General features: G+C 37.6%; 1 protein-coding gene across 7 annotated transcripts in view; it reads right to left on the bottom strand.

The window, feature by feature from the left end:
- The window catches only part of FMN1 (formin 1), a 389,771-nt gene that overhangs the window by 110,196 nt on the left and 261,655 nt on the right, over positions 1-17,920 (bottom strand). For all 7 annotated transcript variants that reach the window (XR_001154565.2, XM_012766326.2, XM_012766332.2 and 4 more), the window contains one exon: positions 12,387-12,507. Coding sequence is in view for 6 of the 7 variants with exons in the window: in XM_012766326.2 (XP_012621780.2) it covers positions 12,387-12,507 (121 nt within the window). In the remaining variant the exon portion in view is untranslated. The remainder of the gene's footprint in view (positions 1-12,386; positions 12,508-17,920) is intronic.

Raw genomic sequence — 17,920 nt, 5'->3', positions numbered from 1 at the left:
GCTATGCAAAGCGATTTCCCTTGTACGATCCTGGTAAATCCTCACAATCAGTGGAGCAGGTTGTGATGCCCACATTTACATACAAGGATGTTGAGATTGGGGGATGGAATGATTTGCTAAGGGTTACACAGCTTGTGAAGCAAGGATTTGAATTCAGAACTTCTGACTCAGACTTTTCTATGACAGTATATTTTATTTTAATAGTCTATTTTTCTTGTCAAAGAAAAAACCCAACAAACTAAATTCTATTAGCCATGATGATTTATAAATAGAGGGTACGAACCCAGAGTAGGAAACCGGGACAACACAACTCATCGCTCCCACCTAGAGATGTCACAATCACGGCTTCAAAGGGAAACTCAAAACTTCTTCCATTAATTAAACGGATGAATCAAATTTCAGTTTCCGTATCCTCTCTCCTTTCTGGACAACTTGTCTTTGAAGGCATTCAATTTGGGAAATGTGTGACCTTTAGCCACCATGCCGCACTTAATTGGATGCTTTGCATCAAAAGTCACCATGCCGATCAACATTTTACACCCACTGCCTTTCTGAAATACTTATCCCAGTTCCTTAGGTCTGTTTTGTTGAAATCATTTTACAAAAATAAATCATATCAAAGGATTTTTTTTTTATTATTTCTAAAACTTTGCTTGCAAAACTAAATATTTTTAACACCATGGCAACGTGGTCAGGACTCTGGCTAATGTATCCAGTCTCGTACCAGAGTTCAGACTTAGTAAACTAGTGCTGTGGACAAACGGGCTGCAAAGAAGGAAAGAGGTGATAAATCAGGTACAGTCAATCATCATTCAAGTCACGTCTGCTGCAGCTTCCTAAAAGGTGCTAAGTTAGCCGGGCTTGTCCTAAATGGATCAATCCCCCCTCTCCTCTCTGGACACACCAGCGTGCACTGGGCAAGCTGCAGACAACGTGGCTTCTGGATGAGTTTAAATATTAGATTATTAAGTATAAAATGTCTGATTTCCTTAAGTACTAAGTTAGATAGTTGAAATCACTGACATTTCACTTTGACACTTCTTGTTTTATGTTTATTGTGAAGGTACATCCTCAGTCTTGCAAATGCATGTTTTGGCTTGTGATTATCTTTCAATTTTTTTTTTTAAGAGCAATTTTTGTGAAACCACGGATAAGTCAAAAATTTACATTATTTTCGAATATGAGTTCTGTCGTGGAAATAACGCAGCGCAGACATCTCGAAATATCAACAAAGTGTTTGGGAAGGATGTGGCTAATGAATACACAGTACGTCGATGGTTTGAGAAGATTCACTCTGGTGATTTTAATCTTGAAAATGAGCCATATGGGTGACCTGAGACCAAGATGGATAATGATGAGCTGAAACCTGTAGTAGAAGCAAATCCATCTCAACCTACATGTGAATTAACAGCAAGGTTTGACATTACTATTCCAACAATATTGGACCATTTGAAACAAACTGGCAAAGTAAAGAAGCTGGATAGATGCATTCCGCATTAATTAAACGAGCATCAGAAGAGGAGTCATCTTGAAGCTTGCCTTTCTCTTTGCTATCATGACATAAAGGCGAACCATTTCTATATTATTAGGTGTGATGAAAATGGATTGTTTTTGACAATTGTCAAAGCATTCAGCACATTGGTTGGATAAAGATAAAGTGCTGAAACACAGTCCAAGATCAAATATTAATCAAAAAAAGCTAATGGTGTCTGTTTGGTGGTCCAATGCTGGTATTATCCACTATAGCTTCATGAAACCTGGTCAGTCTATTATAGCAGATGCCTACTGCAATCAATTGTATGAAATGATGAGGACACTTGGCAATTAAGCAGCTGAGATTGGTCAATAGAGACAGGTCAATCCTCTTGCAAGACAATGCTCAACTACATGTCACACAAACAACACTACTCAAACTACAGAAACTGGCTTTGGAAACTCTCTGTCATCCACTGTATACACTAGAACTTTCACCAACTGACTACCATTTCTTCCAGGTTTTGGACCACTTCTTGCAAGGAGAAATACTTAATTCTCAACAAGCTATGGAAAACGCCTTTCACAATTTCATTACCACTTGCTTTCTAGGCTTCTTCACTGTTGGCATACATAAGCTACCATTAGGATGGCAAAACTGTCAATAGTTTAGGCATATACTTTGATTAATTGTACTTCTTATTTGAGATATAATCAACTACACTTTTGATTTAAAATTGGACATTTCATATTTACTACCTCCAACACCTTCTGAAGGACTTCCTTATACATCACCTCATCGGACCCTTCTAACGGCACTTTGAGCTGGGCAGGGTAGAGAATTATGATCATCTCCACTTTTTCAGTTGAGGTTCACTGATGTTAAGTAATTTGTCAAAGTTTCCTGGCTTACCATGTGGTTAGCAAGTAGCAGAACTAGATTTTAAAACTGGTACCTTCTAAATCCCAATCTGAACTGACCAACACTATGGTGCTCACACGGTAGTAATATTCCCCAGGGATTAGGGGATTGGGGTGGTAAACTCACAACTAATGGATGTGGTGAGCATTGTAGAGGGAAGGGCATGCCTCTAATCCTTGCTTGCGTGAGGCAAAAACATAAAATGTAACCAAAATGTTTGTACCCTCATAATATCCTGAAATAAAAATAAAAAAAAAATTAAAAAAATAAATCCCAATCTGGCACTGCTTTCAACACACCAACCTCTGCAGTTGAAACTTAACTACCATTTACAAATGTTTTGTTTTATTGTTATTACGGTGGGTGTTTTAATATTTATTACAGTTATACATGCATATAATTTAAAGAATACATGTATTCTATGTACTCTAAGAACAGTAGTTCCCACCAATTGCCCCATTTCTTCCTCCTCCAAGGATACCTCTTTTACCAATTTTACAAGATTATTTTGGTACTTAATTGTGTGTCTCTAACAAGATTCTATTGGTATTTTTTGATTTTTCTCTTTATGGACTATAAATGATGTAGCTCTTTCCTACACTCCCACCTCTTCCCAATATGGCACTAGCAGGACTTGGGTAAACTTGTATTCAGTGTGGATATTATCATGACTTTGCAAAAACAACTCCCAGTCTAAGCTAATATCTGCAAAGTCTGATTATTTCACTTTTCCTGTATATTCCCCCACCCTCCCTTACTCTTGCTCTCATAATTGATAATTTTTTTCTAATTTGTTTTGTTTTCCATTAGCTTATCATTAGATGAACCCCAAACTTGTTGACAGTTGTATACATCTCTTGCCAAAACATTCAGATATATCAGATGCATTCATTGCATATTCTTTAAGAATCTTCTCCATGACTCTTTTGATTTAATCTAATCTGAAATGTTTTCTCCCCATGCCTGGCTGTCATCCTGGGGTCCTTCTCCATCCTGGAGACCCCTTCCACCTTCCTTCTCCACTGGACTTTTATTTCCTGTAACCTGTGTCTTCCTCTTTAATGGTAAAGCACATTCTCTAGCAGTATCCTAAAGATGAATGAGTGTATGGGGGATAAGGTTCTGAGAACTTACATGTCTCAAAATATTTTTAATCTGTCCTCAGAATAAAACTATTTGAGAGTTTGGTAGATATAAGACTCTGGACTAGGAATAAATTTCCTTAGAATTTGGATCCATTTACAGCTTTGAGTGATGCTATGGAAAAGTCTGAAGTAATTCTGCTTCCTGATTCTCCTCTGTATATAATCTATGCCCACATTCCACTTGCCCACCCACCCCTTCTAGAAATGTTGGTAAGCTTTGCTTTTTGTCCTGAGTGTTCTGAAATGTTCTAATAATAGTATAAATCTGTTTTACTCTCCTATCCTGGGATCTATTTGGGCCTTTTAAAATTAGAAGCCCATGTCCATCAGCTTGGGAAATTTCATTGAATAACTTCATAGATTTATTTACATATAAATATGTATGAATTTCTATTTTGGTATACATTTATATGAATTTATGTATGAATTTGTGGTTATGTATAAATCTTGCAGTGAAAATTGGATTGGGTCTCACCTTTCTCCACTCCTGGATTAGAACAGTTTTCTTGCTTGGCTAATTCATTTACCACCTGTCCATCTGTTTTTTGAGCTTCAGAAATTTTGTGGTTCTCTCTCATTTTCTCTGTGCTTTTAAGTTTCTACTTTTAAAGAACTCTGCTACCATTGTAGTAATTTTCAAGAGTAACTGAAATCCTACGTGAGTGTTTAGTCCTACACTGAGTGTTCCATCAACCATCTTTTCTCTGAAGTCTTCCAAAAGGTTTCCAAAGTGATTTCACCCCCTGAGGAGAGCCCATACTATTCATGGACCGTGTTCAGATGAGTAATTAAAGAAAACATTCACTCTTGTGATGAGGTTTAGTTTTCTTTTTTTTTTTTTTGGTCTTCCCCCAACCCCACCCTTTCAGGGAACACTCACACTCTCATGGAGAGAAACCCACTTGATAATGCCAGTGGTAGAGGTCATTTTTCCTGCATAGTCAGGGCTGGTCTCACGCACAAGAGGAACAGTCTGCTCTGCTGTGTGACTTGACAAATCCTGGAAAGTTCCCTTATGTTCCCATCTATGTCAGAACCCCACTACATGTAATTTCCACAAAAGAGAGAGAGAACAAAGGAGTCAAAACCTTGCAACTTTCTTAGGGTTGGCCCTTCAGTCATCTGCTATTAGTCCAGCTAACCATGTCAGACTAGTGTGCTTATCCTTTGGGTTATAAAGGGATAAAACACAGGCTAGGTCAATGTCAGATAGAGAAAGAGAGGGAGTCAGAGAAACCGAAAAAGATGGACAGGCAAGAGGTAGAAGGATAAAGATAATAATAGATAAATCAGTTGAGTGGTTACAGGTAGAGACAAAAAGTTTGAATTCAATCCTAGTATTATCCATAGTCCCTTCAGAAGATGAACTAGAGAACTCACTTACTCTTCTAACTTTATCATTCTAGATCACAGCATTAGTATTTGTGGGGCAGGTATGTAAACTGTAAAAGATCAAAGCATGGCACAGCGGAAAGGGCACAAGCTTTGAGAACAGATACATCTGCTTCAAACCTCAGCTTTTCCAGTAGTAGCAGAGTTGCTTCCACTTCCTTATTGTTACAGTTGCAATTGATAATACTGCAGGTGATAATACTTACTCTGCAGGTCATAATACTTACTTTGAAATATTTTTAAGAAATGGAAAGGATGTTAGCAAATTTCTTGGTATTAAGTGCTCATTTTATGGTCAGTGCTGTCATGAGTGATGGTGGAAACAGACAGACACCACATCCTTAAACGTAATTACTAACTGTGTCCACTGCCCACATTGGCAAGGAGGAGAATTCTACTATTGGTATTGTTTAGAATTGCCAGTCAGCACATGATAATGAAAAGTGAAGGAACTTTTGATTGGTTCTATTATTACTTTTAAATTTTGTACAGACTTGCCAAATAAAAAACAGTACACTAAGTTAAATTTGAGTTTGAGATAAACAAGGAAAAAAATCTTTTTAGTATAAGCACATCCTGTACAATATTTGAGATACACTTATACTTAAAATCCTCATTATCTGAAATTCAGATATTACTGGCCTCCTGTATCTTATTTAACAAATTTAGCAATAAATTTGGCATCCCTAAGGATAAAGAACAGCCATTATAGACCTTTAAATTATCTCCTTTGCTTTCTAAGAATTTCTTAAATTCTATTTCAAGTTCAACAGTACAGATTGACATAGTCAGCCGAAGTCCATACTTTTATCAGAGTGGATGGATGCATTGATTCCTGGCCCAAGAGGAGCCAATATGGCCATAAAAAAGCCAGAGTCAAAGAGGAAGCAAACTTGCATTAAAAACTGGACAGAGGAGCAGGGACAGAGGAATCCTATCCCCTTCCCACAATGACAGAAACTTGCATATCCATTAGTAGAGCAGCAGCACTCGTTATTAGCTTTCCTCCTCCTTTCTTGCAGTCAACTCTTGATTAACTGCAGTACCACAAAGAGGAAAGGACACCACACATAACCCAAAAGCAAAATGAAAACAAAACTGGTCAAGGTAATTGCCAGGTGACACGTAGCCTTGTCTCTGCTAAGCAGCCTTGTCCCCTGCCCTCCCTTGGTCACTACAGATACTGTCTTCTGCGGGCAGCTCCCCTTCCTCACGTCATCAGTGCTCACACTTGAACCTGCCTCACAGGTCCTGGCCTTCAGAGCCTACCCGATCTTATCTCACCAATTTATTTGTCCAGACACTTCACTTGCGCATTAAGGTAGATGAGCTAAATGGCAAAGGAGGTGATTGTGTCCACCTTGCAGGAGAAACAAAAGCTAGTTCATTGCTTACCCCGTAGTTTTAAACAGGGAAGGTTTAACAACATGTAAAAAATTTAGCTAACTCATAGTGATTAATGTTAAAAATAATATATTAACTTTGTAAAAATTATGGCTAATTTTTAACCTCACTAATCTGCCTATCTGTTACTGAGAGTAGACTGTGACTTATGTTTTTAAACACTTAATTTTACTTGTAAAGATTACATATGTGTAGGTGAATAATTAAACTGTTTCTACTATACCAGTCTCTGCCCAGGCCCATGCTAAACTACAATTTAAATAACGTGAGTGTTATTTAATTATTTTTTTTTTTGGTGGGCCTTTGGAAGGTAGTGGAACTAAACGAATGGATTCAATTTGCCAACTTTGTTTGGAAGACATACTGACTATAGTTTAGAAAGTCTACAAAAAGAAACTTCTCTTTCTTGAACTGCTGGTTTTACATATATGTACAAATTTATGTCTTGTTTAGATTCTGAGGCAGAATGTTCGAGTACTAGCCTTGTACACAAGAGAGGTTCATCTGGACTAGTCTTATCACTCCATGAAATCAGAACGTGGGGATTTAAAAGGCCTACAGAGGTCACAGATGTACCTGCATTTCTATATGGAATTAGTCTAGAAATATTACTGTTCTTCAAAATTAGGATGAAGATATTAATTATATCTATTAAATGTTTGGATTACACATTTTATGCAGCATCTCATTTAGGGAAGCCTTACATGAATTAATATTCCAGGATAAATATTTATAGAGCAAACATTTATAGAGTGATAGCAGATATCAAAAAGGTCAACAGAATTTTGCCTTTACAAAACTATATAAGCGTATTCCCAAATATTTCTAAATAGTATGTAAGAACATATTCAAATATATATAGCATTAGATATTTAGAGAGAACAAGATCTCATCAGAATTATCTCAAAAGATAAAAACTAGCATCTGAGCCAACATTCTCAAACAAGTCTGAATATCTGACCACTGAGAGTTAACTACTAATTACCTTTTTCCAGTTTAAATATGTAATAACAGGGCCAGTAATGCCTCATTTTCAAAACAAGATTTAGTGTATAGGTAAAGATTTAGTCTATAGTTCGTCAAGTATCTCAACCTTAATGATAAGGGGTACTGAGTAACTATTGTCAGCTATTAAGTGCAATTAATTTTTATTCTTCGGTAAATTTTCCAGAATATGCTGACTTTTCAACACCTGACCAAAGAATTTCTGCATCACTCTCCAATAAAAAAATTAATTTAGCTTTCCTACTTTCATAGCTAGAATGAATTTTTTTTTGTAATAAAATACTATTACAAGACCATATCAAACAAATGTGTATCTGGGGGAAATGACACTAGAATAATTTTAAATACCATTAGTGTTATTTATTTTGGCTTTCAGGCAGTAAGACATCTGACAGGATTTGACCTACCCTATTTGTTTACATGGATAACGAACTCAGTAAGGATAGCTAGCCAAGGGAGTATTAAGAGCAATATTAAAGGGCAAAGGCCATAACTGTTTATCTCATCTCCTCCTATCAAGGTCACCCAGCAATGATTATTTAAACAACAACTGTGTTGATAGTAATATCAATATCCTTTCTTCTTAAACTGTATTTCACACAATTTATGTTCTGTAAAATATTACTAAGTATCCAATGAAAGAAAAAAAAAAAAGAAAACATGTTTCATGCTGTAAGTTGGGAAATGCTGTTGTAAATAGGGTTAAATCTTTTTTTTTTTTTTTTAATAAGACTTCCCATGGTTTTTTAGTAATGTGCAATCATGTACACTTTGAATACGATTTTAGTTTATACCATTTCCAGGTTTATTTGATCATAGATCTTTTTTAGAGAGCAACTGAAATCCTACGTGAGTGTTTAGTCCTCCTAATTCACATTTCATATGATGTTAGTGGGTGCCACTACTCGGGAAATCCTACATCTGTGGTCTCAGCCATGCTATCTGTGCACGTGCACATGCATACACACGCGTGCGGCTGCTATTATTAACTGGTACAATCAGAAAGAAGGACCCATTGCATGGTGCGTTACTTTCCAATTTCTACTATAACAAACTGCAGCACAAACTTTAGTGGCTTCAAACAACACAAAAATATCATCTTATAGTTCTGTACGTTGAAAGTCTGACATGGGTCTCACGGGGCTAAAATCAGGGTGTTGACAGAGCTGTATTCCCTTCTAGAGGCTCTGGGCAGAATGTGCTCCTTGCCTTTTCCAGTTCTAGAGGCTTCCCACATTCCTTGGCTCATTGCCCACTTCCTCCATCTTCAAAGCCAGTGACGTTGCATCTCTCTGATCATTCTTCTGTAGTTATATCTCCCTCTGATCACAGCCAGGGAAAGTCTTTGGCTTTTAAAGACTCATGTGATTAGATTAGGCCCACTTGGACAGTCCAGGATAATCTCCCCATCTCAACATCGGCAATGTCCCTTTTTGCCATGTAAGGTAACACGTTCACAGATTCTAGGGATTAGGGTTTGGATGTGTTTGGAGGTCATTATTCTGCCTACCACATATGGGTTTGTAAAGAACGACCTGAGAGTTCTAGCCAGCAAACAAGGCGGAGGAGTAAGAAATAAAGCAACTATTGCTGTTGTTTGACTTTTCCCAACTATTCCTTATTAACATCACAGTATCAGGGAAATTAAAATTGTCTGACTAAGGGATATAGAACAATGAACAAAATATGGAACATGTTCCCAAGTGCCATGAACTTGGTTCTGTTTTTACAATGTAAAGAAGAAAGCGCAAGTGCTCTGGGAATTAGATACTTCACAAACACAGCTTGCTGGCCCCTCAACAACACAAGCTGATTATATAGGTTGTACATTTTCCAATAAAAGGTATACTCTCCTGTTCGGCTTTACTGAAGCTTTCCTCACTACAGAACCATGCATCCATGATTTCCTATGATGCAGGTACTATAACTGTACCATTTTACAGGTAAGAAAATGAATACTTGTTATGGTTATGCTACCTGTCACGATCTTAATTTCATCAAACCAGTAAAAAGTGCACATCTGATTCCAAAACCCAAGTTCTTAATCCTACGTAATGTTTGTTATGTAATGTGATATCTGTGTGTCTACTTGATAACCCAGCTATCCTGTACTTCCCTCCCCCTTCCTGTGCCCAACCCAAGGTAAGTTCTTTCCTGTGTCTTTGATCTGAGATTCTACATATGTGGTTCTGGGAATGTGTGCACAGATGTGTACTCATGCACATGTGTTCAGTAACTCTGTTATTTATCTCTTCATGAGGCTTCATGTTTTAAATACATGTCTTTCTGTTCTGATCACCAATCAAATATGGAGACTTCTGAGCCAGAGGCACAATATGTCATGGGACTGAACACATGCCTTAGAGTCACACCTCATTTCAAAATGTGGCTAGATCATCACCTGTGAAACATTTGCAAGCTACGTGAACACCCTAAACTTCAGCCATCTTATCTTGAGAGAAGTCAAAAATAATATCTGCTTCACAGGGTCATTGTAGGATTAAAAGAGATGCTATTTGTAAGGCACCTGATAGATAATAATCAGACAATAAATTGTAGCTTATACTATTATCAATTCCTTGCTATGTTTACTTATATAAAAATGCTATTCAAAGTTCTTATCTCTCTGAAAGATGCTTATTGACAATCTCTACTTAAAGAGGTGACATCAGCACGACCAGCAACCACAGGTTAATTCATACCCCATTGTTAAGGTGTGGTTAACGATAATCAAAAAAATTTTCTCTTCTCCAGGGCTGTGCCCGCCTGGAGAACTAGGGCCTGATGCTTCTTGAAATTTGCTAATCACATCTGGTTTAGCTTTAGACATTTTCTGGGATTTTGCCAGCAGCTACGACATTTTAATGGCTACAATAAACCTCAAAGCCTCATCAAATCTTTGCTGTATGTGTGAAAATTATGTCCTCTTCAATTAAACATTCAATCTCAGCTCACACCAAGGCCTTATGGAGAAGGAGGTGAAACCTGAATGGAAACGTGAGATGAAACGGACCGCCGCGATGCTGGCCATCTTGCCAGATGGTATTTAGAAGAAAAAGAAATTCATTAGAGAGCCCACGGTCTGTATTTTCTTTAAATATTTACTGGGTACCTTTCATGTGTTGAAAACACTGGCATCTCTAAAGATTAGCAGGGCATTTTTGTTTAAATATTCAGTGTGTGTGGGGTGAGGGGAGTCATTTCCTCATTTGCCTTTGTGGTACTTCATGTCTCTTGGTGAAGCCCAGTACAAAGCAGAAAAATAGCTAAGGCGATGTTCAGTTTTCTTTCCTAAAGCAGCTCCACCAGCCTCAGAAGCTCTTGTATTTTTTTTTTTTTAATTGGCTGAGGAAAGTGTCAGTTGAGTACTGAGGGATCAGGAATGACACTTAAGAGCCTCCTTAGGCAATATAAAGTGTAGCAAAGTGAGACGCTCTGGGGAAAGCCCTGCCTCTCCTTTGTCCTCCACATTCACTCTTCTTATCCTCTAACTTACAGGGATCTCCAGGGCAGGCTGCCTCTGGATGGAGAAGGGGAAAAAAATCAAACAGAGATGAGGTTTCTGCTCAAAGGACTACAAAAGAGGTCAGGTCAAGGGATTTATAAGCATTCAAGAGACGAGAAGGAATGGGCATTCATGGAAGAAACAAGCTTGGGTCTTCTTCTGTTGTTGCTAACCCTTGTCACCATCCTGAGGACTGGTGTTGGCCCTAATTCTGCCATCAGGGAGGGACAGAAAAGAGTGCTGGGTGATGGCTTACTCTGCTTTATAACAATTATGAACTAAGCTCCCCATCTTAGATAAAGATACAACCACCCATTCTTTAGAAAAGAGGAAAAAATGACCATAAGTTCACATGTTGCATCCCTAAAGGAAGCATCCACTTGGTTGAACTCACTCTTTCAACCACATCAATGGGAGGGAAAACTGCACATGTTTCTTTAAAAATAATATACAAGGTAAAAATATTCACTTGTAACCACTATACTTTTTAAAGCAAGTTTTACGCCTAGAATAAAAATAAATGGCTCTCCCTGCCACCAGGAGCAGATCTTTCCCACTTTACTTCCATTTCCAAGCTGTTCTCAGCCTAAGACTTAGGTTTCTGAGTACTCTTTCACAATAAACATTTTAAAAATGTTTATTTTATGTCTTAGTGTAAAAATATTCCTGGTTGAAGCTCTTCATTTCCTCAAGCTCTCCTTTTGGCACTCCAGGCTCCATTTCCACATTAACACGCTCCCTAAATCCTCCGTAGAGCTCTTCAATTGGAGTTATACAAGCTCCAGGGCAAGTATTTATATTCTTGGACAAGGAGATGTCTCCACAGTGAAAACACAAGGCGCTAGAAATGCCAAAGGAAAATTCCTGCCCAAGCAAGATATATTTTCACCTTTTAAAAAAGCCCAAAGGGGGCTGTCAGCATTTTGTTTTGAATAATTAAAACTGTAAATTGAACTAAAATAGAATGTTTACCTTCATTATCAGATTCATGCACATAAACCAAGCGCACAGTGACATGTATGTGTCTGTGATATATATCTCCAAAGCAGCAGTGTAAACGAGCTAAGAAAATGTGTGAGTTCTACTTGGACAGGCTTGATTAGAGCTCAGCAAATCTGCCTGGTTGTGTGAATATAATTTCCCTAAGCCTCATTTTTCTCATCTGTAAAATGGGGCTAGTGTAGTTCTTGCTTTTTAGGGTTGTTTTAAGAAATATATGAGACAACAGTGAGATTCCAATAAATGGTTGCTGCTATTCTTATTAAAGGATTCTATGTTATGTATGACTATGAAATGTTAGAAAATGTACATATAACAAGATGGTGATATAAGCAAATAATCAACACTAAAGAAAGAGAGGGATATGTAAACACGGCGCCTCTGAACAGTGCGTAGAGATGGAAAGTTTCATGAGGGCTGTAGTGTACGATAAGTGAACTCCGCACCAACCCTACTCCATGAGCCAGACATAAATAATCCCTTTAAACATTTTTTAAAGTAATTTTAGCTATTATCATAATAACAGAACAGTTCCTATTACCTTCTAGTTGCCTCTTCAGTTTTCTCAAGTCTTTTATGAGGTCTTCAAACTTGACTTGGGAGGCCAGAAAGAAATCTTGTGGCTCAGGCAAGGGGAAAACACTCTTTTCTGTTCCAGCTTCCTACAAGATACGGTAAACAAAAGTACATTATATATCCCAATCATCACTCTCAGTTGAAATTCCAAAGTGTCAGAAAAAAAAAGTTTATTGGATGTTCGAATAAGAATCACAGCAATACTCCTCTGCTCTTCCTAAATTTGGACTTGAGACTTTGAAGTGCTTTTGTGTCTTTCACAGTATCTTTTTGGTCTTATTAGCAATGAGGTCAGCTATGGCTATGATACATGCTAGGTTCTATTTTGCCTCATGAATCAAAAAGGAAATTGTCAGGTCTGTCCTGATCTTGGACACTCTAGTTCCATGGAAAAAGGCACAGGGGAACACATGAAAGTACTTACATTTAAAGTCCCTGTTTGAGCTACACATGCTAGCAATTAGATAAGTCATCTCTGAGGTATGCCAGTGGGTATGGACTGGAAGGTGCTGGACAAGAAGGCACCATGATGGCAGAGACAATCACCATCCCTTCATCTTTACCCACCTTTCTCCACTGCTTAAAGCTCGTGTGTGTGTGTGTGTGTGTGCATGATCAAATTCTTCACATATCTGAAAAGCTTTTCCAAATGTTCTTTGGCTTATCTTAGGAGATATTTACTGGGGGCATGGTTGAGTACAGTTTTGACAAGCTCCACAGCTATACCTAATCGAGGATCTAAGCTGAGAAATGTCTTCAAGGACAAAACCCTCAGGCACAAGGAAACATAAGCTGGGCTTCAAATATCTTTTCCAGCCTAAGTTGCTTTCTCCCTGAGTTGTTTAACGTAAGCTTTGTATCTTGCATATCTCAGACAGTCTTCCGTTATTCCTCTCTCCACACGGGCTACTCTGCCAGCTTTCCTTCACATTCCATCTTCCCTACCGCCATTAGGACTAATTCCAAACTCTAAAACTGCTTTACAAGGCACTTTATGATCTGGCCTCTGTCTCCATCTCCAGCCTTATTTCTACCATCCCCCTATCTTCAACTCCCTCTCCGAAACCTTTGTGAAATAATACAACAGGCCACAATCTCTTGCCTCTAGGCCTTTGTCTATAAAACTGTCCCTTTCCAACTGTTCCCTGGAGACTCCTTACATGTCCTTGTTCATACTACTCATCCTCCAAGACTCAAAACAAATGTCACTTCCCCGAAGATTTCTCCTAACCTCTAGCACTTGGGAGTTTCTCCCTCGTACTCTAAAGAGCCCTGAACACCTACAATTATCACAGCACTTATCACCATTAATTTTAAAATTGCCATGTTAGCTTGTACGTCTTCCCCACTAGACTATAAACACCTCAAAGGCAGAAACTGTGCCTTGTTCTTGGTGTAGTAAACAACATCTGGCATATCAATAAACTTCATTTTGGTTGGTGGGCACCATTACAGAGTGCCTATAAAACACTGTTCTGGGAATTTTGTACCTTTAGTAGGAGGCATCTAATTTATCACCATATTTCCTTGTGGTTTCAGGAACCCCTTGGATCTTTCACCTTCCTTTAAGGCGTTAGCTTCACTTGGATGTGAGGGTAAGGTGGTTTTCCTTATTTTATCAGAACAAAATGTACTTAACATTTTTCATCTTCCTATTCTTGTTTTACTACTTGAAAAACAATGGAAGTACTAGCCTAGCCTGCATGCCAAGATGGAACAACATCTAAGATGCTTACCACAAAACTCCATGGTAATCTATACTGGAAGGAAGCAGGCATAACATCTCTTTCTATTTTCCAAATTTTTTTTATCAGACTCAGTCCTGGTTTCAATTTTTTTTGAGTCAGAAAGAGAGAAAATGCTGTTAAGCAAATCAAGCTGGTAGCAGCTCCTGTGAAAGCTGCTCAATTAGAGTTCAAAAGACATGACTCTACATGGGTTTCTTCAAACTTTACAGACCTAGACTTGGGCCAAAAACCAGGCAGGAATAGAAGGAAGCTTGGAGCCGAAGTCACCTTTCCTCAGCTAATTGCTCGTCACCACTAACCACAAAAATCATCACTTATGCTCCTAGAGAAAAGGGATAGTTTCATAAATCACAGAATTCTACACTCTTGTCGAGTGAAATGCATTTTGCACAGTGAAAGCCAGAAGAGCTCCACACAAATGTGGACTTATTTTTCTTCGACCAGGCCATCTCACATTTGAAACTATCCTCGTTGTAAGATTTTCCTCCTTGAAATTGATTCCACTGGGTTCAACTCTCTTCAGCAAGTCATGGTCCACAGGCAAATTTCAGCCTTCCTACATGATGCATTTGACGTGGTCAAGGCAGGCATTACCGGTACCTCTGTCCATGCCAATCTAGGGTTAGAAATGTCACTTCCCAAGATTCTTCAGGGTAATTCTTCTGCCACACTGGTACCCACTGTCAGAATCTAGGGAACGTACATATGCTGCTGCTGCTTAATTTCCTGAAGCTCAACACGCCTTCCCCACTCTACCAAAAAACAGTTCTCAACTCCTCATACCCAGTTCTTTACAGATGCCACTCTGTTGTGGATATTTACATCGCATCTAACACAGCAAATGCTTATCAGACACCTACATGACAGACATTAAAAAAGAGACAGTGAATTCTGGATCTCAAAAAGTAAGGCCAAGATAATTGTTTCTAGATATATATATAGATATAGATATGATATAGATATACTATAGAGTATATCTATATCTATATCATATCTATATCTATAGATAGATAGATAGATAGATAGATAGATAGATAGATAGATAGATAGATAAAGTAGAATAAGACATATATTGAGAAAGACTGAAACAAAGCACTCCCGGGCTTCCAAGGTGAGGGCTTCAAAGGCTTCCTTCAAAGAACAAGACATGAGCAAAGACCTCACGGAAGAAGGACCGTGCAAGACTGGACTAAGTTATTTTTCATTGTATCTTTTTTTCCCCTTTTACAAAAGTTATACAAGTTCATTATGTTTAGTAATTGAAAGAGAAGTAAAAAAAAACTCTTACAATCCTAACATTCAGAAATAATAAAACATTCTAATGTACATATTTCCAAGTTTTTGTGTGTTTATGTGTATTTATATTTACATATTTCAGATTATACTATATATATAATTTTGAAACACATGCTTGTAACTTAAAAGCAGATCAAAAAAACTTTCTATTGTCACTAAATTTTCTCCTATATCCTTTCCTGGAAGTTAATTATTCCAGTGTATGATGCCAGAATAATCTATTTGACCTTTGTCTCTATCATTGGACACCTACTAAAAATTTTCCAATATTTTGTTATTAGAAATTATCATAGTGATATAAGTCTTTAGTTATTTCCTCAGGGCAGAAATTCCAAGAAAGTTTATGCATATTTCTAGGACTTTCAATACAGAAAGGTCAAAACCTTGCTAGGCTATACAGCATATTTATATGAAGTAGGAAAATGTATCTCCGGTAGACAGACACAGCTCTGTGGACAAACATCTTGATAAGCACGTGGCATCCTTGTGTGAATTTTTTTTAAAAGGTACCCTTTATAGGATATATAGTTTGGTGAGTCAAGAGTAGGCTAGATATGAGTTCCATTTGGCCCAAAGACCTTAAATAGAGTATAACCTGATCAATCATACATGATAGTTTTAAGAAAGGTTTGATCAATTCACATTGCTTATTCTACTAATATATAACTAGATGGCAATTTATGTCTTCTATATTTGTCTTTTGTAAATTTCCTGTGGTGTCTTTGCCACCTTTTTTAATAAGAAAAGACAAGTTCTCCTTTTCTTGATAATTCTCGAGAGTTCATTATCTATTAGGTTGCACATATTTTCCTCAGCATGTTATTTATAATTTGGTTTTAAGTCATTTTTGATATACTAAAGTATTTTTCAATTTTAATTAGGAATTAAAGTCTTTTATTTTTATGCTTTAAGGTTGTCATTCTCATCTTTTATGATTTCTGTGTTAGATTGAATGCTGTGACAGGACTTTGCTATCCCAAGATTGGAAAACTATTATATTTACCTATATTTTCTTATATGTCTTTTATTCTTTGTTTCTACATTTAACTCCGCTGTTCTTTAGAAATTTACTTTGGTCTCTGGTATGAGGTCAAGGAGATAATTTAATTTCTTCTTCTTCCCAATTACTTGAAATTTCTCCTTTATCACATACTTAACACATATTTATTTAGATCCATTTCTGAGATTTCCTTTCCATTTTCTTTCTTTTTTTTCTTTTCTTTGAGACAGAGTCTCACTTTGTTGCCTAGGCTAGAGTGAGTGCCATGGCGTCAGCCTAGCTCACAGCAACCTCAAACTCCTGGGCTCAAGCAATCTTGCTGCCTCAGCCTCCCAAGTAGCTGGGACTACAGGCATGTGCTACCATGCCCGGCTGATTTTTTCTATATATATTAGTTGGCCAATTAATTTCTTTCTATTTATAGTAGAGATGGGGTCTCGCTCTTGCTCAGGCTGGTTTCGAACTCCTGACCTCAAGCAATCCACCCGCCTCAGCCTCCCAGAGTGCTAGGATTACAGGCGTGAGCCACCGCGCCCGGCTTCCATTTTCTTAAGTTTTTTAAATCTGTTATTCTATCATTCCACACTTTTTTTTTTTTTTTTTTTTTTTTTTGAGACAGAGTCTCACTCTATTGTCTGGGCTAGAGTGCCATGGCATCAGCCTAGCTCACAGCAACCTCAAACTCCTGGGCTCAAGCTGTCCTTTTGCCTCAGCATCCCGAGTAGGTGGGACAACAGGCATGTGCCCCAGTGCCCAGCTAATTTTTTCTATTTTTGGTAGAGACAGGGTCTCTCTCTTGCTCAGGCTGGTCTCGAACTCTGTTCCACATTTTTAATCATTAAAGCTTTGTAATACACTTAAATACACAAATGAGTGATTTTTCTCATGCTTTTAATCCTGATCAACTTTGTCCAATTATTTTTACATAATATTTAAAATAATTTTGCCAGTTTCTAATATTGATTGGAATTCTGACTATTTCCACTAGAGAGTATGTCACTACTTATTTCATTGTTGTAAGAAACCATGTAATGTGAGATCTATTCTCTTAAGTGTACAGTACAGTACTGCTAACTACAAGAACAATGTACAGCAGACCTTCAGAATTTTTTCATCTTGCATAACTGATACTCTGTGTCCACTGAACATCAACTTTCCATTTTCCCCTCCCCTCACCATTCTACTTCCTATTCCTATGAGTTTGACTATTTTAGGTACTCATACAAGTGGAATCATTCTACATTTGTCCTTTTGCTACTGGATTAGTTTTACTTAGTACAATGTCCTCAAGGTTGATGCATATGACAGGATTTTCTTCTTTTTTATGGCTGAACAATATTCCATAGTACACATATACCACATTTTCCTTACCCATACATCTGTCGATGGACATTAATGTTGTTTCCAAATCATGATTATTATGAATAATGCTGCAATGAATATGGAAGTACAAAT

This window comes from Microcebus murinus, chromosome 6 (genome assembly GCF_040939455.1).
Source record: "Microcebus murinus isolate Inina chromosome 6, M.murinus_Inina_mat1.0, whole genome shotgun sequence".
NCBI classification, from domain to species: domain Eukaryota; kingdom Metazoa; phylum Chordata; class Mammalia; order Primates; family Cheirogaleidae; genus Microcebus; species Microcebus murinus.
Note: the sequence above shows the minus strand (reverse complement) of the source record. Positions and strands in the feature narration are given on the sequence as shown.